Source organism: Lissotriton helveticus, chromosome 3_1, assembly GCF_964261635.1.
Source record: "Lissotriton helveticus chromosome 3_1, aLisHel1.1, whole genome shotgun sequence".
Classification (NCBI taxonomy): Eukaryota; Metazoa; Chordata; class Amphibia; order Caudata; family Salamandridae; genus Lissotriton; species Lissotriton helveticus.
Genome location: NC_136061.1, coordinates 13,060,892 through 13,085,559, shown reverse-complemented (window position 1 = coordinate 13,085,559; position 24,668 = coordinate 13,060,892). Strand labels below are relative to the sequence as shown.

Here is a 24,668-nt window from a genome sequence, read left to right as displayed (position 1 = left end):
AAGGGATCAAAGAGACTATTTTGGAAGTGCACTGGTGTTTCTTTTCAGGGTACATTTTACACAATGGGGGGAAATAAGTGTACACCATTGCATGACATTACACATTAACATAGCATCTCACACCACACATGGCCTATACAGTAAACTTTACAATGGGGGAGACATCCTACTTTAGGGGGGCGAAAAGCGAAAAAAATTTGGGGAAAAGGGCCAAGTCCAACAGTTTCCTTTTAGCATACCTCGCTTAAAGTTCAGTAGCTCATGAACTCTGCTAGTAGATTTTGTTCATCATCAGCTTGGCAAACAATTCATCAAGCAGTGTTCAGTGTGTGATGATGCCAGTGCATGAAACTTCAAATATGTCAGTGAGCTTGTGTACAAAGATGCAACAACACCTGTGAAAAAACATACGTTATGGCACATGTGTCGCTCATTTCTTCTCAGGTGATTGTGCTGCAGCTATCTGGCTGCCACTAAGATTCGATTGTTTGTTACTTGTCTCTTAATCTAGAAAAATATGTTCTGTTGAAAAGGGTGGGGCTGTTGTTAGGCTCTGTCATGCAGTGTATGCACTACACTTTCATTTTGATTGATTCATCTGCAACATTATCATGCACACAATATGACAAGCTATTCCTGACAAACTGTTCTAAAGAAGCCAGATTAATCCCCACAGCCAGGGGAGGTCACCTGGACTCTTTTAGTTGGTCAGTTTTGTGTGTAAAATAATGTTGTAGACAGAATATTCAAAATCATGTGTAATAAATGTGTATTCTGCCGTCATGGTGAGAGTAGTATGGTTTTAGTTTTGAGAGACAGACAGACGGGTGGGTAGGCGGGCAGGCAGGCAGGTGGATGAATGGATGGATGGGTGGGTGAATGGATGGACGGACGTCTGGGTGGGTGGTTAGATGGATAGTTAGTTAGGTAGATGGGTGGGGGTTGGGTGGATGGACAGACAGACAGACAGACAGACAGACAGACAGATAGATAGATAGATAGATAGATAGATAGATAGATAGATAGATAGATAGATAGATAGATAGACAGACAGACAGACAGACAGACAGACAGACAGACAGACAGATAGACAGATAAATAGATAGATAGACGCAATTTGGTCTTCATTCTCTTCTCTCATAATTTTGCATTCCTCATGAAATAATTTGCACCTCCTTATCTCCCAGGATTGTTCTATATAAATGTTCCCTTTTGTAGGTCACATAAATATTATTTGTAAAGTCATGATTAAAAAATATAATTGCAAGACTATTGTGATGTAGAATATATTGTTATCAAGATTATCGCAGGGATGATATAATATTTTTGTGGTGTTTGTTACATAGTTGTTAAAAATATTGTTAAAAGTATTTTTGCTGAAAATATCATTTTTTAAATTCTAAATTTTTATGTAAAAAGATTGATAATATAATGATGTTCTTCAAATGACAAATGCAAAAAGAACACTTGATGGACATAATGCAGAACATTCACCCCAGGACAGAGATCTGGGCCTAAACCCATTATTTTTTTGCTCACCATGCCTTTCCAGTTTGGACCCAGCCATATGTAAATCAGTATTGACTCTGCACCCAATGGGAACAGTCCAGCCCCAACAGCCAGGCCAGCTCTTCCCTGGACTGGAAACAAGCATTCGATGACCGGTTTCGGGCCTTCAGCCCTCATCAGCCAGGTTAGCTTGACTCCAGTGGCATGGAGAGCACGGCCCCCACGTCTGGGCATACCCGTCCCACTCGGGGCCACAAATGCAAAAAGAACAATTAATGGACAGAATGCAGAATAATGTCATACATTCATCCCTGTACAGAAATCTGGGCCTAAATCCGTCGTCACCTGCCATTCCAGTTAGGACCCAGCCATATGCAAATCAGTCTTGACCCTGCAACAATGGGAACAGTCCAGCCCGAACTGCAAGGCCAGGTCCTCCCTGGACTGGAAACATGCATCCTAGGACTGGTTTCAGGCGTTCAACCCTCATCAGCTATGATAGCTTGACTCAAGTGGCATGAGGAGCACCCCACCCACGTCTGGGCATACCCGTCCCACTCGGGGTGACAAATGCTAAAAGAACAATTGATGGACAGATTGCAGAACAATATCATACATTCACCCCAGTACAGAGATCTGGACCTAAATCCATCTTTTTTTTGCTCACCATGCCAATCCAGTTTGGACCCAGCCATATGCAAATCAGTCTTGACCCAGTGCCCAATGGGAACAGTCCCGCCCGAACTGCCAGGACAGGTCCTCCCTGAACTGGAAACAAGCATCCTATGGCCAGTTTAGGGCTTTCAGCCCTCATCAGCCAGGATAGCTTGAATCCAGTGGCATGGAGAGCACGGTACCCATGTCTGAGCATACCCTTCCCACTCGGGGTGACAAATGCAAAAAGAACAACTGATGGACATAATGCAGACCAATGTCATACATTCACCCCAGTACAGAGATCTGGGCCTTTATCCATAGTCTTTTTGCTCACCATGCCATTCCAGTTTGGACCCAGCTATATGAAAATCAGTGTTGGGCCTGCGCCCAATGGGAACAGTCCAGCCCGGGCTAGACTGTTCCCACAAGGAACAAGGTCAAGACTGATTTGCATATGGCTGGGTCCGAACTGGGGTGGTGTGGTGAGCAAAAGAATGATGGATTAAACCCAGATCCTTGTGACTGAGGGTGAATGTTTACATTGTCCAGCATTCCGGCCATCAATTGTTTTTTTTGCATATGTCGCCCTAAGTGGGAAGGGTATGCCCACATCTCACTTGAAACCAGTGGTACAGTGAGATGTGGGCCCCGTGCTCACTGTACCACTGGTTTCAAGCTAGCCTGGCTGATGAAGGGTGATGCCCTGAAACCAGTCCCAGGATGCTTGTTTCCAGTCCAGGGAGGTCCTTGCTTGGCAGTTCAGGCTGGATTGTTCCCACGAGGGACAGGGTCAAGACTGTTTTGCATATGGCTGGGTCCAAACTGAGGTGGGTGGTGAGCAAAAGAATGATGGATTAAACCCAGATCCTTGTTACTGGGGTGAATGCTTGCATTGTCCAGCATTCTGTCCATCAATTGTTTCTTTTGCATATGTCGCCCTAATTGGGAAGGGTATACCCAGACTTGTGTCCCATGCTCACTACAGCACTGGATTCAAGCTAACCTGGCTGATGAAGGGTGATGCTCTGAAACTGGTCCCAGGCTGCTTGTTTCCGGTCCAGTGAGGGGCTTGCTTGACAGCTCGTTCTTGACTGTTCCCACAAGGAACAGGGTGAAGACTGATTTGCATATGTCTGGGTCCAAAATGGGTGGTGTGGTGAACAAAAGAATTATGCATTAAACCCCGATCCTTGTGACTGTCATATGTCCCCACTTGGCCCAAGACCTAGTATCCGCCCTCGGAGCCTTCATATTAATGATTGCAAGGCCTGGAAGAGTGTAAATGCAGCCTTGTGTCCTCAGATCAAAACAGACAGGCTTCGGGTAAGTGCCAGTCGAAACTAGACCACGTACTTTCCAGGATGGTTACCCACAGTGGAACTATTTACTGGTTTACGTGCGGCCCGGTAATACAGAGATTATTCATGCCCTTGGTCATTGCAGTAATGCCGTTTAAGATCGTGAAAGATGTAAAAAATGGAAGAGTGCAGTTATTTCAAAGCCTGCAAGATAACTAAAATATTGAAAATATCCAAATATTAAAACATTGTAAAATGTTAAAATTTTCAACATCTAAAACAGACAAATGATTCAAGAAATTCCACGGTGAATTAGATGGTAGCTAATATGGTATGACTATTCCGAGGTAAAACTAAGTGACACAACAAAACCCTGTGTACATGGCTGATAATGAATATATAAAAATAGATATAAATGAATAGAAGTGAGGGAAATGAGCATAATGTTTTTAATGCTAGGCTGGAATGACCATGCCGAGCATCTCAGGCGGCAGTGTGTCCAAGTGGCCCTGTTAGCTGAATACGCTACAAAGGATCTCTTCGTTGTTGCCTTTCCTATGTGTCTGTAGTCCTTGTCCTCTATTAAACAGGATATTCTCTGAGTTGCTGTTGTTCTCAAGTTGTTCCAGTACAAACGAGTTCAACTCAATGTGTGCGTGCACATGTCTCATTTGGTGGTTTCTCTTTTTTTTATCGTATGTTACTGCAATGTTTGCTGGTTCTGGGATTCACCTTCTTACAAGTCATGCCCACATAGCCGAGTCCACATGGGCACAGGACCAAGTAGATTACTCTTTCAGAGGTGAACATACCGAGGGTGGTCACTCTCTGAGGGGTTCTGGTCTTCCTTCTATTGGATGTTTCCAACTGTTTTGCGTCTTGTTCTCTGTGGTCCTCGGCCTCTCCTATAAAAGGGAAAGCCCTTGTTGTGGAAGCATGGGGGTCTGTAGGGCAAATGATTGTCACCCAAAATGTCATAGTTTGGATCAGTCATTTGTGGTGGGTGCATGTAGTATGGGGCTCCACCCGTGGCCCATAGTTGAGCCACAGTTGGTCTCTTCTGCCTCTTCTGAAATCTCTGGTGTTTCTTTTTCGTCCCCAAATTTGTGCTTGTATAACTTCCGATTTAGTGGCCAGCAGACCAGTCTGAGGCACTGCCTTCATCACTGTTAATGTTACTGCCCCCTTCCAGAATGTATTCATCCCTGGTGTACTGATACACTCAAATCCAGGGTGATGTGCATTTCCTACATTGGTTGGAAGCACATTGTGTTTCTTAAATACCCCTCACACACCAAAAGGGCCCTTGGTGTCATGCTTCAGCACAGGGTTCTTCGCGTCCCTCTATGGGACGCGGCGTGATGCTACCTGCTTATGGTATCGTATTTTAGATTAAGACAATAGTTTCTCCTACATGTAGCACTCACTACCTGTATAATTTGTATCTAGCCATTGATGACATTGTCATACATGATATGTGAGTAGGGTAGGGATCTGAAGAAGCAGCACGCTTTGAAACATGTTGACACACGCAGGAGGTCTTGTACAGTGACACAACACACCTCCGTCTCACACCTTTTAAACAATACCGGCACAATGGAATATTAAAGTTTTCTACTCCACAGGAGCTAGGTATTTTTTAACATTCACTTATCACTCACTCCTGACCCTTCCTCTCATTCACTTCCTCAGCACACATAGTGAAAAAGGTCAGTGCTCCCGCGTATTCGCAGGTAGCAGTATGGCGCGTCCCGTAGAGGGGTGCGAAGACCCCTATGATGAAACATGACACGAAGGGCCCTTTTGGTGTGTGAGGGGTATTTAAGAAACACGATGTAGGAAATGCACATCACCCTGGATTTAAGTAATTCTTCAACGGTGGATCCTGTTGTCGAATCCACCCTCGGTGTTCGTGTAGGACACCACCTCTCCACTCCCTCCTTTGTTAATTATAATACTGATATGCTCCTCTTGCTAAAACCTTTTTCCATCTTTGTTTAGTTTTTCTATTTTTGATGCCTTCAGGTATTCGCTAAATTCATGAATTTATACAGTTCATGTAGTCTCTTTTTGTACATACTAGTAGACATATTACGTTTAAGTTTGAGTTCAACCGCTTCTATTTCTACCGTTTGATCCTCTGATAGTCTTGTAGCAGATACAGAAAATGAGCAGAGCAGATGTAGCTTCATCCAGCAAAGACTGAGATTCTCTTTCAGATCTGAGAAAACCCACTACAAAACCTCCATTCATGAGGGACGGACGAAGGGAGGGAGGGAGGGAGAGAGAGAGGGGGAAAGGGTGGAGGGAGGGATGGAGAGAGGGAGGAAAGGGTGGAGGGAGGGAGAGAGAAAGGAAAGGGTGGAGGGAGGGATGGAGAGAGGGAGAAAAGGGTGGAGGGAGGGATGGAGAGAGGGAAGAAAGGGTGGAGGGAGGGATGGAGAGAGGGGGAAAGGGTAGAGGGAGGAATGGAGAGAGGGGGGAAAGGGTGGAGGGAGGGATGGAGAGAGGGGGGAAAGGGTGGAGGGAGGGATGGAGAGAGGGAGAAAGGGTGGAGGGAGGGATGGAGAGAGGGGGGAAAGGGTGGAGGGAGGGATGGAGAGAGGGGGGAAAGGGTGGAGGGAGGGATGGAGAGAGGGGGGAAAGGGTGGAGGGAGGGATGGAGAGAGGGAGAAAGGGTGGAGGGAGGGATGGAGAGAGGGAGGAAAGGGTGGAGGGAGGGATGGAGAGAGGGAGGAAAGGGTGGAGGGAGGGATGGAGAGAGGGAGGAAAGGGTAAAGGGAGGGATGGAGAGAGGGGGAAAGGGTGGAGGGAGGGATGGAGAGAGGGGGGAAAGGGTGGAGGGAGGGATGGAGAGAGGGGGAAAGGGTGGAGGGAGGGATGGAGAGAGGGGGGAAAGGGTGGAGGGAGGGATGGAGAGAGGGGGAAAGGGTGGAGGGAGGGATGGAGAGAGAGAAGACAGGGTGGAGGGAGGGATGGAGAGAGGGGGGAAAGGGTGGAGGGAGGGATGGAGAGAGGGAGGAAAGGGTGAAGGGAGGGATGGAGAGAGGGGGAAAGGGTGGAGGGAGGGATGGAGAGAGGGGGGAAAGGGAGGGAGGGAGGGATGGAGAGAGGGAGGAAAGGGTGGAGGGAGGGATGGAGAGAGAGAAGACAGGGTGGAGGGAGGGATGGAGAGAGGGGGAAAGGGTGGAGAGAGGGGGAAAGGGTGGAGGGAGGGATGGAGAGAGGGAGGAAAGGGTGGAGGGAGGGATGGAGAGAGAGAAGACAGGGTGGAGGGAGGGATGGAGAGAGGGGGAAAGGGTGGAGAGAGGGGGAAAGGGTGGAGGGAGGGATGGAGAGAGGGAGGAAAGGGTGGAGGGAGGGATGGAGAGAGGGGGGAAAGGGTGGAGGGAGGGATGGAGAGAGGGGGAAAGGGTGGAGAGAGGGGGAAAGGTTGGAGGGAGGGATGGAGAGAGGGAGGAAAGGGTGGAGGGAGGGATGGAGAGAGGGGGGAAAGGGTGGAGGGAGGGATGGAGAGAGGGAGGAAAGGGTGGAGGGAAGGATGGAGAGAGGGGGGAAAGGGTGGAGGGAGGGATGGAGAGAGGGGGGAAAGGGTGGAGGGAGGGATGGAGAGAGGGAGGAAAGGGTGGAGGGAAGGATGGAGAGAGGGGGGAAAGGGCAGAGGGAGGGATGGAGAGAGGGGGGACAGAGGTAAGGTGACTGAGATGAGAAGACTAGAGCTCAGGCTAGTGAAGATTATCGGTAATTAATGGGATCATTTACAAGTGCTTAAAATAAAAAAAGCCTCAGTAGATGATACAAACTAGACTCAGGAAAGAAAAACCACAATGTCTATTTGTAGGTGGCTCAACACAGAGCAGGGATTGACTTGTGAAACCTTCCTTCCCCCTAAAGAGTCATAACTGTTGGGAAGATACAGAGAGCAGGAGCAAGAACACAGGCAGGAAGGGGGTCCGTAAGTTCACAGTTGGCTCCAGAGTGCATAATTATCTTTAATTATTTAATGAAAAACATTAATGTTTCATCCACCCCTACTTCATGAAATGGTTGCTACTTCTTGTATTTTGACTGAAGATATTTATGTCTTCATTATGCGAGGACATTCGTTTTTACACCAAGTTCCACCTCTTACCTGTACAGGTGACTCCAGCATTCCTCCCCGTTGGACAGGTATTGACACTCCAGCCTCTCTGTGCACATTTCCACAGGGCAGACTCATCTCCTTGGCATTGGACATCACTCATCAAGACTGGCAAAGGGCTGATCCCGAATGATGAATTATACTGATAGCTTTCAACAACTCCACATCTAAGCTGTCTGCAGACCACCGACGCATCCTCCTGACCCCAGGCGTCATCACACACGGCCCCCCACACTCCATTGTGCCTGGCCTCCACTCTCCCAGAGCAGAGAGACGGGCCATTCACCAACCGGACCTCATCAGGACCTGGAAGAGATAACAGGGCAATGGGAAGGAATGCAAAGGAAAGGAAGCAAGAAAACAGAACATCCACTTCATCAAAGGGAAGCTTGACAGGTTATATTCAGTAGAGCATGGCAAATGACCTGCTGTGGGAATAAATACTATAAAAATGCGAATGTTTTTTTTCTAGTCCGTTCAATGGGATCTAAACAGAGAGTCCCCGATCGATACATTGGGTGCACCTTTGGACTCAGCTTCACTGGTCAGTTATTTACCACGGTGGCCACAGTCATACAACCCTTCTGACAGGGACATTTGTCTTTGGTCAGTGATTATTCCCTCTACATCAGAGGTCTTCTAACTTTTTTATTTCAAATCGTTTTTTTTATTGAAATTTCAAGAAAAGAACAATAAAGAAAAGAACAAATAAAATGGTGAAATGATAAACACAATGGTAAAATGATGATAAACACAAGAATACTGACAAATAATAACAAGCATTTACAATGCAATAGGTCTTGCAATGACATTATTTTGAGCTATTCACATTGTAAATGGCAATGCCTTTAAAAAAATAAAAGGCATTGCTATTTACAATACCAAAAGCAACACCTATTGCATTACATAACGCGGTGTCCATGAACATGGCGCCGCGCTTATTAAGTAACAAAAAAAGAGTGTGTTGGGGTGCAGAGCCCTGTGATGACTCACTGGAGAAAGAGAATGAGGGCCTTAGTGAGCCAAACAATGTGACTTTAAAAATAACATATGACAGAAAATACATTTAGAAAGGCACTATGTATGTTTGCACACTCCTAGTATGGCACAATTAACAGACTCATCTGAACGTTGTGCTGCTCGCATACTACAGCAGAGAGGAAGTTGAAAATATTCAAGAGAATGGCATTCTTGTGAAGTTCAGTGAGAAGCATGCACACTGCCTCCTGAAGGGGGAGTGGGGGACCATCCAGTGAATTATGTCTCCGTGGGTTTCAAATTCCAACAGTCACGGACCTCAATTCACAAAAAATCCAGGAATAACAAGAGACACACCAAATGCCATTTCACCTCTTATTTGTACTCACATACTCGTGCTAACACATGCAACATGCACATACACTGTCTCTCACGTAAACACACAAGCGGCATACATTTAAAATCGTTTTTAGGTCTCTGCCTGATCCAGCGCATGTGCTGGTCTGGCCGAGACATTTAGTAGCTGCTTTAAAAAGTGCTACTTTCCCAGCGACCGGCTTACTATCACACGCACAAACTATCACACGCACAAGCGCGCGCGTGACATGCACAGCTGCCATCATGCACAGCTGCCATTTGGCTTCTTTTATTGCATGTGTGAAGGCCCTCCCTTACCATGTGAACCTCGCTTCAATGCCCGCGTCACTCTGCAGGGCTTTCTATTTCACGGCTGCCCTGGGTTACTATTACTGCCGCGCGGGCAATGCTTGTTTCTTTCTGTGAGCTCTTGTTTGGACTGTGTTTATGTGGCTTGTGCTTCTGAAGGCTTGTGTTTCCGCTTGTTTTTCTATTGGGATTCTGTGTGTTGTTTTGTGCAGACTTGTGTTTCTGTTTTCTTCTATGCTCCTGGACTCATGCGTAGGTCGACTGCGCTTCTGTGAGCTGTGTGCTCCATGTTTCTTCGGGCTTGTGTTTGCTGGTGTTTTTCTGGACCTGTGTTACTGTCTACACTGTTTTTGGTGTTTGCTTGAAGTATTATCTGCTGTGGTCGTGAGAATTGTTTCTACAGGATGTGTTTATGTGACCTGTACTTTGAAGGACTGTGTTGTGGTTCGGTGGGCTGCGCATAGTTTGGCGGTAGTTTATATAGAGTCTCGTGATTCTATTTGTGGTTGCTCGGGTGTCAGTTTTATTTTTTGTTACTTTTCGAGTATTCTGCTCAGCAACAACCAGCACACAGTCATCTTAGGGACTCCCTGCTGCAAAGGAACCAAAAGCATTGGCTTGAGATTGTATCTGCTATGCTCGCTTTTAGCTTGGGTCGTGGCCGACGAGCTGGCTCAGTGTGTCAAACGCTCCCCTCTGCCGTCTGCCACTATCGCAAGTAACTATTTAGAATGTCCACCTCAGCCTTCCATTCCTGAGGGGTTGGTAAATACTATACCAATGCATAGTGTCACCACGACCGGTTTAACAGCGCTTACACACGGGAAACTACGCAGTGAGGCGCTATACAAAAGTGGTCTCTTAGCACCGAGCACAGATTAACAGATGAGTTTGTGATGTTGGCCAAATGAAAGGACTGAGTTATATGACGCCCAGAGCTCTTTTGCAGAGTTTCCAGGAAGCAGGCTGGTGAGTGGCTCGGCTGGAGGACACATACGCAGCTTCCGCGCTTACATCCGCACGTTATCCTACGGGCTACTGTTTTTTTGTGCATATATATTAAACTTGGTTATTTCTGTAGCTGTAGGTTGAGAAGATGCTGCACGCCTCACACTGCTGCACGACACACACTGCTGCACGTCACACACTGCGTCATGCCACACACTGCTGCACGCCCACACACTGCTGCACACCACACAGCTGCATGCCTCACACTGCTGCACACTGCACACCGCTGCATGCTGCACACTGCTGCATTACTCACACTGCTGCATGCTGCACACTGCCAAATGACTCACACTGCTGCAAGCCTCACTCAGGGGCACCACCTCATCACTCAGGGACACCACCACATCACTCAGGTACACCACCACATCATTCAGGAACACCACCACATCACTCTGGAACACCACCACATCACTCTGGAACACCACCACATCACTCTGGAACACCACCACATCACTCAGAAACACCACCACATCACTGTAATACACCACTACATCTTCACTCAGCCCAACCACATCATCACTCAGCACCACAACAGCACTGTCCTTGCTTGCTATCAACAAGCATTGCCACAGCCAATAGGACTCGCAATAGGAATGTGTAAGCTAGTGGCTTTGTGAATAACAATGCTATTAAATTATATATTTTCAAAGCCAACACATTTTAAAAACAATTGTCATTTACAATACTAATAGCTCACACTTCCTAATGCGAGACCTAATGCATTGCAAATGCTTGTTTTGTCTTTATTGCTATGCTGTCGAAGCCATGGTGTCAATTTCCGTAATATGCATTTTTGACGATCATATCCCTACATATATGTCTTTGTATGCTAGCAAATTTGCCCTTAAAACATGTTGTTTACAAGAAGAGTACGGATGACGGCGCATTCACCCATTTATTATTAGAGGTCAAAGGTCATATTCCAGTTAGTTCTGTAGTGTACAATAACTGGTTTAGAAGTCGCTGCTCACTGCCTCACAGAGAAACCGTTTACAGAGAAACACGCTGGGTCCATACTCATTATTGAGAGTTTTTATCTCCTTCCTGGTTCTGGTTACACACCTTTCTTTATCAAAATGAAAATTAAAGTAATTTGTAAAGCGCATCGTTACTTCCACCAAAGTGTCCCAGCGCTAAGGTCGAGCTCCCAGAAATCAGGAAAATGCAGCTAGCAAAGGACCAGATACTATCAGGTCGACCTGAGCAGCCAGGATTTTGCCTTTTAATTTTGACAAAAGCGCAAGGCGGAGGGGTCAGTGCGAGGAGGCGTACGGGGCAGGGAGAGCTCTTCCTTTGGGTAGATAAGATAAGGAATTGCATCACGGCAACCGTGAAGCAGATGACCCAGTCCGGATGGGCCACCCAAAAGGGAGAAATGGAGGTGGCCCAAAAGCCTCCTTTTCAATGGGCAGCCAGCGTTTAGCAAAAACGCTGATGCAACCCAATGAAAATGATGGGCGGGGCTTCAAGTCCCCTTCTGAAATCTCCCCTCTCCCTTTAGGTCTTGACAAGCCAACAGCGCATGCGCTGCAATGCCAGGCGAGACCTAAAAACCATGAGAAATACAAAGGAAGTAGAAAGAAGCAAGTTACTCAAGAGCATTTCTGTGGATGTCGCAGTGACGATTACAACGAGTACAAAACGCCGCAGCTAGGGCAATCGTCGGCCTCCCTAAATTCTGTTCGGTCGGGAATGTTCTCCGTTCCCTACACTGGCTCCCAATACGGAAGCGGATTCTCTTTAAGATACTCTGCCTCGCCTTCAAGATCTTGAGAGGCATGGGACCTGAAATTCTGTCTGGCTCTCTTCTTTTCTATGTCCCCACGCGCACTCTTCGCTCCCAGGGCCAGGCCCTGGCGGTAGTTCCTAGATATAGGCTTTGCCGTATGGGTGGCCGTTCCTTTGGAGTAAAGGCGGCATCAGCCTGGAACTCCCTCCCGGTGGAACTGCGCCTGTTAGAAGATCTTATGGCTTTTAGGAAAGCCTTGAAAACATTCCTGTTTTAGTTTTTTAGCTTCAGTTTGTGCTATGCATTTATGGTGGTCCCTTTGGCTCTTTTAGCTGTGTTATGTTTCTCATGCTACTCCTCGTCAATGCGCCAGGACGCTCCTTAGCTGGAGTAGCTGTGCGCACAATAAAAATCTATAACATAACATAACAAAATGAGAAGAAAAACAGGTGGTTTATCAAACACAATTTTCACATGTGTCATAGGGAAAATACAAAACAATACAGGTGTACCACAGAGGACATCGCATTCAATAAACACTGCATTATAAGAGATTGAAATAATTTTCCCAGTGGGTCGTATGTGAAGGAAAAGTCATCAAGGGACCTCCATCATTTCCTATGTGATTTACATCTGAGAGAGGCGTGAAGTGAGATGTTGTCTGGCCCTCTGAGGAAGGACAACCACTCTTGCCACATCCTGAAGGAGACTTCTTTGAAGTTGTTCTCCTTATTGAGAATAACTTTACAGGCCAAAGTGAGCATAAGATTTAACAAATAATGATCTTTCTCATCTGTGATCTTTGAGCCCAGAGAGCCTAGTAAGATATAGGAAAATTCCCTTGGGGGGACTCTGTGGAATGTTTTGCTTATGCATTTGTACATCTTATCCCAGTATGTTTGTAGTATATGGCATTGGAAGAACATGTGGACAAGGTTACCAACATGGGAATTACAATTCCAGCATGTATGGCTCTGGCTGAGGTTAAGGGGCCCATTACGGTGTCGGGCGGATTGCCTCCGCCAGGCTGGTGGTAGCCACCGCCGGCCTGGCAGAGGCAATCCGCCCGACATCGTAATGGGGCGGATTGCCTTGCGGCCGGGGTGGAAAATATTTAATATAGTGGCAGTGTCTCTTAGACACCACCAGCCATATTAGCATGGGCTTCCAGACATGCCTTTCCATGGTGGCAATGCCGCCATGGAAAGGCATGCGGTCTTCACTCTGGGTGCCCCCTGCGGGCTCCCAGAGTGAAGGAGGGTTAGGGGGTACACACGGCATTTGCATAAACAAAGCGGCAGGCCCCGCGCGGTGCCTGCCGCTTTGTTTATGCAAATGCTAAAAATGCAGGATGTGCCCGCCAATGTGGCGGGCACATCCTAATACCCCCCATGGGACCCCTACCCTTATGGCGGGCGGTCCCAATCCCCACGAGGATGACGGGCGGACAAAGTCTGTCCGTCATCCTAATGGACCCCTAAGTTTAAAGATCTTCTCCGGGGTCCAACATGTCCTGTTTATTAGCATAAGCTTGGTTTGGGATAGTATTGGAGAGATTTTATTCTTCAAGTTATCCCTCTTGAGGTTCATCCTTCAAGTTAATGCTTTTTTTGGATCACCTACATTGTGAATAGAGGTCTTCTAGCGTTTTGATGCCTAGACCCCTTTGTCAAACTTTTTTAGGCGTAAGGACCCCCTTCTGACAAAATGTCTAGAACCTGGTACTCCTCATCCTCAACAACTATCGACAACCATAAACGCCCCAAATTCACACAGCAAATAATGTTTAGGGTGGGGAAATAATATTGAACAGTGTTAAGCAAACTAAAGGTCAGTGAGCGTGGGGGTGTAGTCGGAGGTGTAGCTAAAATCAAAGGGCCCCACTTATGAGGAATTGGCGTAGGGCAGCGCCGCAAGTCTTCTTTCTGCGCTGCTCTATGCCAATGTAAAAAGACTGGAATGCACTGCATTCATGAAATACGGTGCATTCCTGTCCTTTTCCTTTGCATTCGCGCACAAATTGCTGCTGAGCACCAACATAGGCAGGATTGTATTTGCACAGGAAGGGGCCCCTCCCTTCACAAAACCAATCCAGAGAGGCATTTCCTTCTTTCTACGTGAGCTGCAGAATGCAACACACATGGAAAGAGGAGAAATGAAACCATTTTCTCCTTGTTACGCTTCTGCTGGGGAGGCGTCCGTTTTAGGAGCTGCCCCAGGTTTACCTGATTTTGGAATTAAGGGGCAGCATCAAAATCCATGGGTGTTGCATGGGAATCCCTCGCACAGCCCATGGAGCGCCTCCTTGACGCAGAGTAAGGCAAAGAAGTGACTTGCGCTCTTTGTCGTATTCCATATCAATGAGGCCACGTAAAGCCACGCAGGGTGACTTTGTAGAGCCTCAACAGTATGGTTGAGATACTTGCGCTGCCAGAGCATCAAAAAAAGTGATGCTCTGGCGCTGCAAGCCTCTCACAAATGAGCCCCAAAATATTCTGTACATTTTTTTGGTCTTTCACCATCAGGTATCTACAAATAAAATAAATAGAAGTGTAATGAAAAATAGTTTTAAAAAGTTGTTACTCAGTGGTAAATGAACTGCGGTACATGATGAAACCTCTATTAGTTAATGCACTGCAGAGGTGTATGTGTAACCAGAAAGACACAGAATTAAATCTTGATTGGTGCAGTGGAGAATAGTGACATGTATTTGTAGTGTTACGAGGTCACAGCCTACGTCAGAAAGCACTGTGAATATGTAAGTCATTATTTTATATTTGCATTACACATGTGCAAATAGTGTACAGTAAAATAGTGCTTCTAAAATGTAGAGTTTAGTGATACCAGAGTGTATGTTATGCAATTTGTTTTACATAACTTTCCCTTTAACACCTCTTTAAGGGTACTCAGGCTTGTGTAAATGCAGTTAAAATTAAAAGCAAGCACTTTACAGCCCAGTTGTTAACTCTTTGCACCCTTTACACTTTCTGATTAACTTATAGGGACATTTCCATTTCATTCAGGTAAGCAGGCCCCATGGCACGAGAGCTTCTCACATCACTAGAGACTCAATTAATGAAACTTCAGCTGATAACGATGTAAATTAGCCATGCGTGACCCCCTTCCCAGGACTCCACGGCTCCCCTGTCGGTCGAGCCTTACAGAATGAAGACGTCTGCTCTACACCCTCACACTTCTAAGGCGTTATTTCAAGAGTCTAAAATATGTTCAATATGCCATCAGAATAAATCCTTCTGATTGACTTTGAATGTGGAGGCAGAAAAGCTTTACCCAGTGTAAATGTTGGCTGTCCTGCCTCCATCTTGTCTCTCAATCTTTACTCAGGGCTTGGTGAATCGTGAGGGCTTCAGTACTTGATACATGTGCAGATGGGTGAGTTGTCAAAATATTGTTTTTTTATATCAAAATGACAGAATATCGATGTTTATATATCAATAGTAAAAAATATTGATGTTTTAAATATCAATTGCAATAATATAATTTTCGGTATGTGTGCTTTATTATTGATGTGAAAAATATTGATTGTCAAAATATTGTTGTGTAAAAATGTTGAAAATATGTAGTATTTTGTTAGTTTTAGTATATAATGTAATATTATTTTAGTGTTTTAATATGTAACTTTAAATGTATTGTATATTGAATTCTTTTTTATATGTGTTTTAAATTTCATATATATTTTTAGGAGCAAGATGTTGGGTTTATAGGGGATAAGGGTGGGGAGTGTTTTAAAAATATGTATTTGAAATGTAATTTTTTATTAATTTTTAATACATTTAAAAATGTATTTTGTATAAAAAAAAGAAATTGAAAAATAATTTTAGGAGCAGGATGTTGGGTTTATAGGTTTTAAAAACATATATTTGAAATGAAATATTTTTTCCAATTTTTATTAAATTTTCCAATTTAATTTGTATTTTATATTAAAAAAAGAAATTTGAAACATAATTTTTGAAGTGTGATGTTGGGTTTATAGGGGTTTAGGGTGGGTTTAAAAAAATATATATATATATTCATGATACAATATTTTTATCGAAATTGTATAGATTATTAAAATGACATAAAAATATTTTTAAAAATTTTGAAAACAAATTGAACATTGAATTTAGTATTTTGATTTTGAATTTATAGTTAAGGGTGGTGAGTGATATTTTTTAAATTAAAAATTACATTTAAAATGTTTAAATACATTTAAAATGTATACTAAATATTTCAATTTTTTTTAAATAGTTTGGAAAATTAGTTTAGGAGTGGTATTTTTTATTTATAGGTGTTAGGAGTGGAAACTGTTTTAAAAAATGATCATTTAAATATATATATTTTTTAATTTTGCTAAAAATATAATTCAAATGTAATCATATTTTTTTAATGTATTAAATTACTTGTTTTAATTCCAGCTCCTACCCCAATTTAATGTAGACTGGAGTGGGAATCGTAACTTATATTTAATTAGTGTCCAGCACCTACCCCAATTTAATGTACACTGGAGTTGGAATAGTAAATTATATTTAATTAGTGTCCAGCACCTTCCCCAATTTAATGTAGGCTGGAGTGGGAATAGTAAATTATATTTAATTACTGTCCAGCACCTACCCCAATTTAATATAGACTGGAGTGGGAATAGTAAATTATATTTAATTAGTGTCCAGCACCTACCCCAATTTAATGTAGACTGGAGTTGGAATAGTATATTGTATTTAATTAGTGTCCATATTATGTATGTATATTGTATCTAATGTAAAGAGAATAAAATAAATACAGTTAATACATTTTTTTGTTGAGAGAACCACCCGCCACAATGTTAAAAATGCAGGATGCACCTGCCACTGTGGCGGGCACATCCTAATTCCCCCACGGGACCCCTGCCCTTATGCCTTATGGCGGGCGGTCCCGTTGGCCGATAGGATGGCAGGCGGACAGAGTCTGTCCGTCATCCTGATGTTCCCCTTAGTATTTTGGTGTTTAAAGTATATTTAAGTGAACTGTAAAGTTAATATTATTGTAAGTAAGTGTTTATGTGTTGTTTTATGTGGGTGGGAATGTATGTTATTTTGTTTTGTGTGTTTTTACTTTCAGGGGTTCTTCGTATCGGAAGGAGTCGTTTTTCTTTTTTAAAGAAGTGTGTGTTAGTTTTATTAACTAATATATTTTTAACACTTCTTTATATTATTCAGTTTTCCTGGAGCGTTTTTTTACTCTTTTATATATTTTCTGGTTTTTGATGGTCTTGGAAGTACTTTCATTACGTGGAAAATTCTTTTTGGGTACAGTTGTATTTTTGAATTTTTTTTGGGCAACATTATTTTTTCATTCATGGATTATGTTGGCAGAACAATGGATTTTGCAGTCTTTCGAATACACTTGGTAAGTTGTTTCATTTTATTTATTGTGGGTGGGTGATGTTTTTATTGTTATTATTAATTGTTATTTATTTCAAATATTACTATTGTGTGTATATATATTTATGAATTAATAAAAATATATTGCACACAATAAATATTTTTGGAATAAAATATTTAAATTTTATGTGCATTTCATTGTTGGAAGTATTTTATTAGGAATTTGTTGGTGGTACTGATTTAAAGGAGAGTTTTGGCTATTTAAGTATTCCATTCCTTTAGTACTAGGGTACAATTTTACCTGTTGTATTAAATATTTATCCATTTGTTTTGTTTCTTTGGATGTTTTGGGCGTTAATTGAGTTATGGATTGTTCCATTCGGAACTCTTGGTAGCTTTGTTCCTTTGTAGGCAATATATACATTTTCTAAACTAGGGGGCCCATTAGGATAGAGGCGGAAAACAACCGTCCGCCGAGACCGCGGCTAAACAGGCGGTCAAATTAGGACCAACCGCCAAAAAAGACCGACCGCGGCGGTAGCATGCTCAGAAAAACCGCCCGACGCGGGCGTGACGACCTAAAACCGAACGCTGCGGTCGGAAAAGCAGCAGAAGAGCTACACCCCGCCGCAAGCATAGACACCACACGGGAAATTAGGATTTCCACGATTGTCCCGCCGTATGAATCCCTGTTTCCTTCTGCCGCGGTCGCACACTGCAGTGAATGGAAGAGACAGGGGAAGAGCTGTAGCATATCTCCGCAGCGGACGGTACAAGATAAACATGGCAGACGAAGCCGAAACACCGCAACGATGCCTAACTGAGCACAAATCAAAGTAGCCATGCCCCACAAATACACAAAACACATACCAAAGATAAAACAAATACAAAAAAAATTACAATTCCCAGGACAACACCCACAATACACCTCACAGCAAAGGCCCAATTGGACACACCCACACAGCTGAGTATAAATACAGTCCCTTTACTGACCACAATCCTTTGCAACACTCCAGAAGAGAAGGCCAAACACCACATCTGACAGGAGAGGCAAAACAACACAACACACACACCACCACCACCATCACCATCACCACCACCATCACACCAGCACCAACAATCCCCCAGCACACAACACACCTCACACCTCAACACCACACCCACCACACACACCCCTGCACCCACAAACACTGCAAGCACCAACCACCATGGCAGCACAGAAAATGCCAAAATTCACAGAGGGTGAGTTGACAGTCATGGTCAATGAGATAGTGAGAGTGGAGCCGCAACTGTTTGGTAGCCTGGTCCAACAGACACCATTAGCCACAAGGCCCCAATGTGGGAAAGGATAGTCCAAATGGTCAATGCAGTAGGGACCAGCCCGCGATCCAAGAAGGAGATCATGAAGCGGTGGCATGATTTCAAGAGGGTTGTCAATGAGAAGAGGAGCAAGAACTGGGAGCTGGTGAACCAGACTGGCAGTGGCCCTACCATCCCACAGAAAACATTCACACCATGGGAGGAGAAGGTGCTTGCCATACTGCATCCTGAGAGTCTCACAGGAGTAGTAGGGGGAATGGAGGCTGGTAAGTACAAACAAATGGCAACCAACGTACTTCCTTGTACAACCCAAACACCATTGCACGGTTCATCATCACCTAACAGGTAGGCAGACATCCTCACTGTTTGGGGTGGGAGGCCTGCACTACCACTCCCAGCATGCCCCCTGTCCCACACCCCAACAGCATGGAGGCCTCCCCCACCCAGGAGCAAGTGTCAGCCATTGCACTGTCCACCAAACAGACCTACAGGTAGGTAGCCATCTTGTATCGGAGGACTGTTTGGGGGTGGGAGGGCAGCACTACTACTCCCAGCATGCCCCCTGTCCCACACTCCAGCAGCATGGAGGCCTCCCTCACCCAGGAGCAAGTGACAGCCATTGCACTGTCCACCAAACAGACTTACAGATAGGTAGCCATCTTGTATCGGAGGACTGTTTGGGGGAGGGAGGGCAGCACTACTACTCCCAGCATGCCCCCTGTCCCACACTCCAGCAGCATGGAGGCCTCCCTCACCCAGGAGCAAGTGACAGCCATTGCACTGTTCACCAAACAGGCTTACAGGTAGGTAGCCATCTTGCATTGGAGGACTGTTTGGGGGTGGAAGGCCTGTATCACTACTCCCAGCATGCCCCCTGTCCCACACTCCAGCTGCATGGAGGCCTCCCCCACCCAGGAGCAAGTGTCAGCCATTGAACTGTTCACCAAACAGACATACAGGTAGTTAGCCATCTTGTATTGGAGGACTGTTTGTGGGTAGGAGGGCAGCACTACTACTCCCAGCATGCCCCCTGTCCCACACTCCAGCAGCATGGAGGCCTCCCCCACCCAGGAGCATGTGTCAGCCATTACTCTGTTCACCAAACAGACTTACAGGTAGGTAGCCATCTTGTATTGGAGGACTGTTTGTGGGTAGGAGGGCAGCACTACTACTCCCAGCATCTCCCCTGTCTCACATTCCAGCATCATGGAGGCCTCCACCACCCAGTAGCATGTGTCGGCCATTGCACTGCTCACCCTCACCTAACAGGTAGGTAGCCATCATCACAGGTCTGGCTGTTTGTGGTTGTGAGACCTGCAACACTACACACGCCACCGATTGCATGCAATGCATCGACACAGTACATGTTTGATTTTATGATGTTTTCATGCACCATGTAATAACAGCCAGTATTGATGTAACAATAATACAAAAGTTTTCTCAATTGTGTAGTGTACAAACAGCAGATGACATGCAGCTAACAGAATACCTGCACATCGCCCAACACTGACCATTTCACATCTAATCCACAGGTGATGAAGATCTTGCTGCTGAGGACAACATCGACCAGCAGAGCCAGTCTCCACCCCCGTTACATGGACTCTCGGATGTAGCCTACCAGGACAGTTTGGACGATAAGCTCCAGGCCGGCCCATCTGGTGTGCCAAGGCCCAAGCATGCCTAGGGCTCCATCCTCCCCACCACCATGTCTGCTGCACCAACAACTGCACAGCAGACCCCTACAGTCACGGCCTGTGCCACCACCGCTTCCACCTCCGCCACTGCCACCACCACCACCAACAGCACCCTCCCTGTCCCAGGGGATGACCAGGACACAACACTAACTGTGAAGGGCAGGGAGAGTGTGAGAGGACCTACCATGGCGAGGCAACAGGTCCATGGCAGCAGGGCAGGTGGGAGGGCCAGGGTCTCGCCCAGACATCAGGAGGTTGGCACACGATCCTGGACCACTTCACCAGAGTCATCGGTGCATATGAACGGGTCCAGGGACAAAATGGCCGGTGGGGCGAACTTTTAAGTGAGCTCATCCTGCTGATGAGCTCCATCGACAGACGCATTGGTCAAATGGTGGACCTCATGGCCCAGCAAGTGGCGTTGCAGAGGGACAGGCCCCGCATCCCAACCAACACCTCCGCTCCCTTCTGTTGTGCCGCAGGATGACAGTGCACCGTCCTCCCCTGTGCCAACAGAGAAGGGTGAGTCCTCAGGCACCGCTGGCCATTCAGCAGTCCCCCCACCACCAAAAAGATCAATGGGGCGTCCAAAGAAGAGCCTGGGAGTCTCCGGAGACAATGCACCTGCCACACGCCAGTCACAGAGCCAGCCCTGATGGCAACCCTCTTCCCCACTGCATTGACTGTTTGGACTGTCTTTCCTCATATCGCCTTGGCAATGGCACTTGTCTGTTGGACTGGGTCATCACATCCACGTGGTGTCTACTCTTGCATCTCATCTACCATGACGGTCAACTCACTGCTCATTCCCCGCCTCCATGTAAATATTCCCGTACCCCTCACATGTCCACTTTGCAAATAAAATACCCAGACTTTGTGCAGTATCGTTTTTTGTGCAATATTTACAGTATTGAAAATGGCCATGATGTTTCCAAATGATGTACAGTATGTAGGGCAGGGTTAATCTGAAGCACCTAGGGAGACACAACAGAACAACAGTCACTGGTCTCATTGTGGCATCACAGACAGAACACTACACAAAACATACACATGAGACTACTGGCATCCAAAACAATGGGAAGCAGGTGTTAACAAATAGAGTCCAGCATACGACCACATATGGAATGTCAATGACACCTTTCCTACACACAGGTGACGGAACGTGCGCCTGTCTCTACCATCCGCAGATAGCCCTGCACAACAACAACCACCACAACAGACAATATACAATTCGTACTTCTGTACACACTTTCAATTGAAGTAGCGGTTGATGAGCTTTTGACGAATGGCAACTCCTTCCTCCTCTCCACTGTCCTCATCACTGGACTCTGGTCCTTGGGCCGGTGCGGGCCTTGGTTCCTCTCCGTCATCCAGGAGCAGGGGAATTCTCTTGTGAATGGCCAAATTGTGCAGCATACAGCATGCCACAGTGATCTTGCAGACCTTCCCAGGCTAGTATGCCAGTGCTCCTCCAGTCCTGTGAATGGCAGCGGAATCTTGACTTGAGTAGCCCAAAAGTCCGCTCAATGACACGTTGGGTTCTGTCATGTGCCTCATTGTACCTGACGTCAGCCGGGGTCCTGAGATTCCTCAGTGGACTCAGCAGCCAGGGATGACTGGGATATGCAGTCACCTAGGAATGACAAACACACATTGCAATGTTGCACAGGCAGAGGGCAGCAGGTCACAAACACACAGAACGCCATATCACAGGGCATACTCATCCACAATGCAAGCATGATCGGGATGCAGATTAGCCATCATCCGGGGCACCATGCTGTTCCTCATGATGTAGGAATCATGGGCAGATCCGGGGAGTCTTGCACACACATGTGAAATCGTCATGTCCGCAAGGAACACCACCTGCACATTTACAGAATGGTAATGTTTGTGATTCCTAAAAATATGCTCAGTTGCCTGTGGTGCCACCAGACCGGCATGGGTGCAATCGATGGCACCAACAACATGGGGGATGTGCCCAAGGGCATAGAAGTCACCCTTCACACCTGGCAATTCTGCTCCCCTGGGGAAATGTATGTAACGATCCTTATACTAAGTATGGGTGAAATTTATGAACTCGCGTTCCGCGAATTTGCGCAAAATTGAATTTGCAATCCGCAAAATCTGCGAATTTGCGGATTTTTTTGTTTTTTGTGTGTTCATGGGTTTTTTTGCGTGTTCGCGGGGCTGTTTGCGTGTTCGCGGACGCTTGCATGGCGAAATTACCCATGCGGTCATGTATGGGCACAGCACCCTCTGGTTCACCACTGCCACCCTCTGGTTCATCACTGCCACCCTCTGGTTCACCACTTCCACCCTCTGGGTCACCCCTGCCACCCTCTGGTTCACCCCTGCCACCCTTTGGTTCACCACTGCCACCCTCTGGTTCAGCACTGCCACTCTCTGGTTCACCCCTGCCACTCTCTGGTTCAGCACTGTCACCCTCTGGCTCACCACTGCCACCCTCTGGTTCACGACTGCCACCCTCTGGTTCATCACAGCACCTCTCGTTCACCACTGCCACCCTCTGGTTAACCACTGTCATCCTCTGGTTCAGCACTGCCACCCTCTGGTTCACCACTGCTACCCTCTGGTTCACCCTTGCCACCCTCTAGTTCACCACTGCCACCCTCTGGTTCATCACAGCACCCTCTGGTTCACCCCTGCCACCCTCTGGTTCAGCACTGCCACCCTCTGGTTCACCACTGCCACCCTCTGATTCACGACTGTCGCCCTCTGGTTCATCACAGCACCTCTGGTTCACCACTGCCACCCTCTGGTTAACCACTGTCACCCTCTGGTTCACAACTGCCTCTCTCCGGTTCACCACTGCCACCCTCTGGTTCACCCATGCCACCCTCTGGTTCACCACTGCCACCCTCTGGTTCACCCCTGCCACCATCTGGTTCATCACTGCCACCCTCTGGTTCACCCCTGCCACCCTGCCACCCTCTGGTTCAGCACTGCCACCCCATGGTGGGTGCCCAGGGATGCCCTTCTTCAAAAAAGACAAAAATCAGCACTCAACAGAATGGTCTGTGTGTCCACGTTCTGCCCAAATTCCAATCAGCTAAAAAAGATTATACTGCAAAACAGGCATTTGGTTGAAAATGTGGATTTAACTTTAAAAGATAAAACGCTCTTTGCTTTTAAAAAAGATCAAAATGTTGCAAATCATCTAGTACGAGCAGCATTAAAGAAAGAACATCCAACACTAACCTCCATGTTGGGTCTTCCACCAGTCCTAGGGCACCACAAGTATGGTACATGTGTATGTTGTCCTAGTACAGAAGAAGTAGCACTTTTCCAGCACAAGCAAATTGCTTGGAAACATGATAAATTCACAAATTGCAAATCTCGCAATGTGATTTATGGTATCAAATGCCCGTGCAACAAATTATACATCGGGAAAACCAATCAGGAAGTTAGTAGTCGTATCACTCAACACAAGTCAAGGATAAGAAATAATGTGGTCACCGCACCCCTAGCGAACCACTGGAAGACGCATAGCCATAATGTGGAAGAACTCAAATGGACAGTAATTGCAAAGATTGAAAGAGACTCGAGAGGTGGAGACTTTGAGGAGAAACTTCACGCAGTGAAGCCATGCTTATTATTAAATTTAATTCTGCATTGGATGGCCTGAACGAAATGTCAGAAATACACAGACTATAAGATTCTCCCTCTGATGGGTGTGCATGATTGGCAATCCACAACTATTGAATTTCCATATCTGATGGTAGTGTCTGCAACCCGAATCTAAACTGCCGTCTTCGCGAGCCTCCATTAACATTCATACACAGTGACTGTAAAATATGTACATCCAGGCAACGAAGCCTATATGTCTTGCATATTTCTCTTTTTCATTTAAAAAAGAAAAAAAAACATCATGACCCAGCCAGCCTCGAAGGCGAAACTACACTCCCCAGAAGGTTGAAACCAGGAAGTGACGCTACGTCACACAGAGAGCGCTACGTTATACGGAGCAAGTCGCGGTGTCAACACCAGCCCACGCTTGGAGGCAGGCAGAGCGAGAAGTCGGAAATTTTACCGACATCGGAGAACACACGGCCAGTAAGACCAGAACAATGCCGGTGATACATATAAGACGATTGGTAGCTAGCAATTCTATAGGCTGACTCTCCGCTATCGTGTCCTTCTCTCTTGTGCAGATATTCAGCTTCGTAATTTGGTTACACACGGCTGGAGGCGGCAAACGCCAACTTTTAAAGTAAGGATTTTTACCTTGTTGCTTGTTTGAGCAGACAGCGCATTAACAGCATACTGGATATTCACAGACAGTGTCCTTCT

The 24,668-nt window shown here is 45.9% G+C and overlaps 1 protein-coding gene across 1 annotated transcript in view; it reads right to left on the bottom strand.

Moving 5' to 3' along the window:
• Window positions 1-24,668, bottom strand: part of LOC144822036 (CD5 antigen-like) — a 211,064-nt gene that overhangs the window by 10,568 nt on the left and 175,828 nt on the right. The window contains exon 4 of the mRNA XM_078679105.1: window positions 7,597-7,911. Coding sequence (XP_078535231.1) covers window positions 7,597-7,911 — 315 coding nt within the window. The remainder of the gene's footprint in view (window positions 1-7,596; window positions 7,912-24,668) is intronic.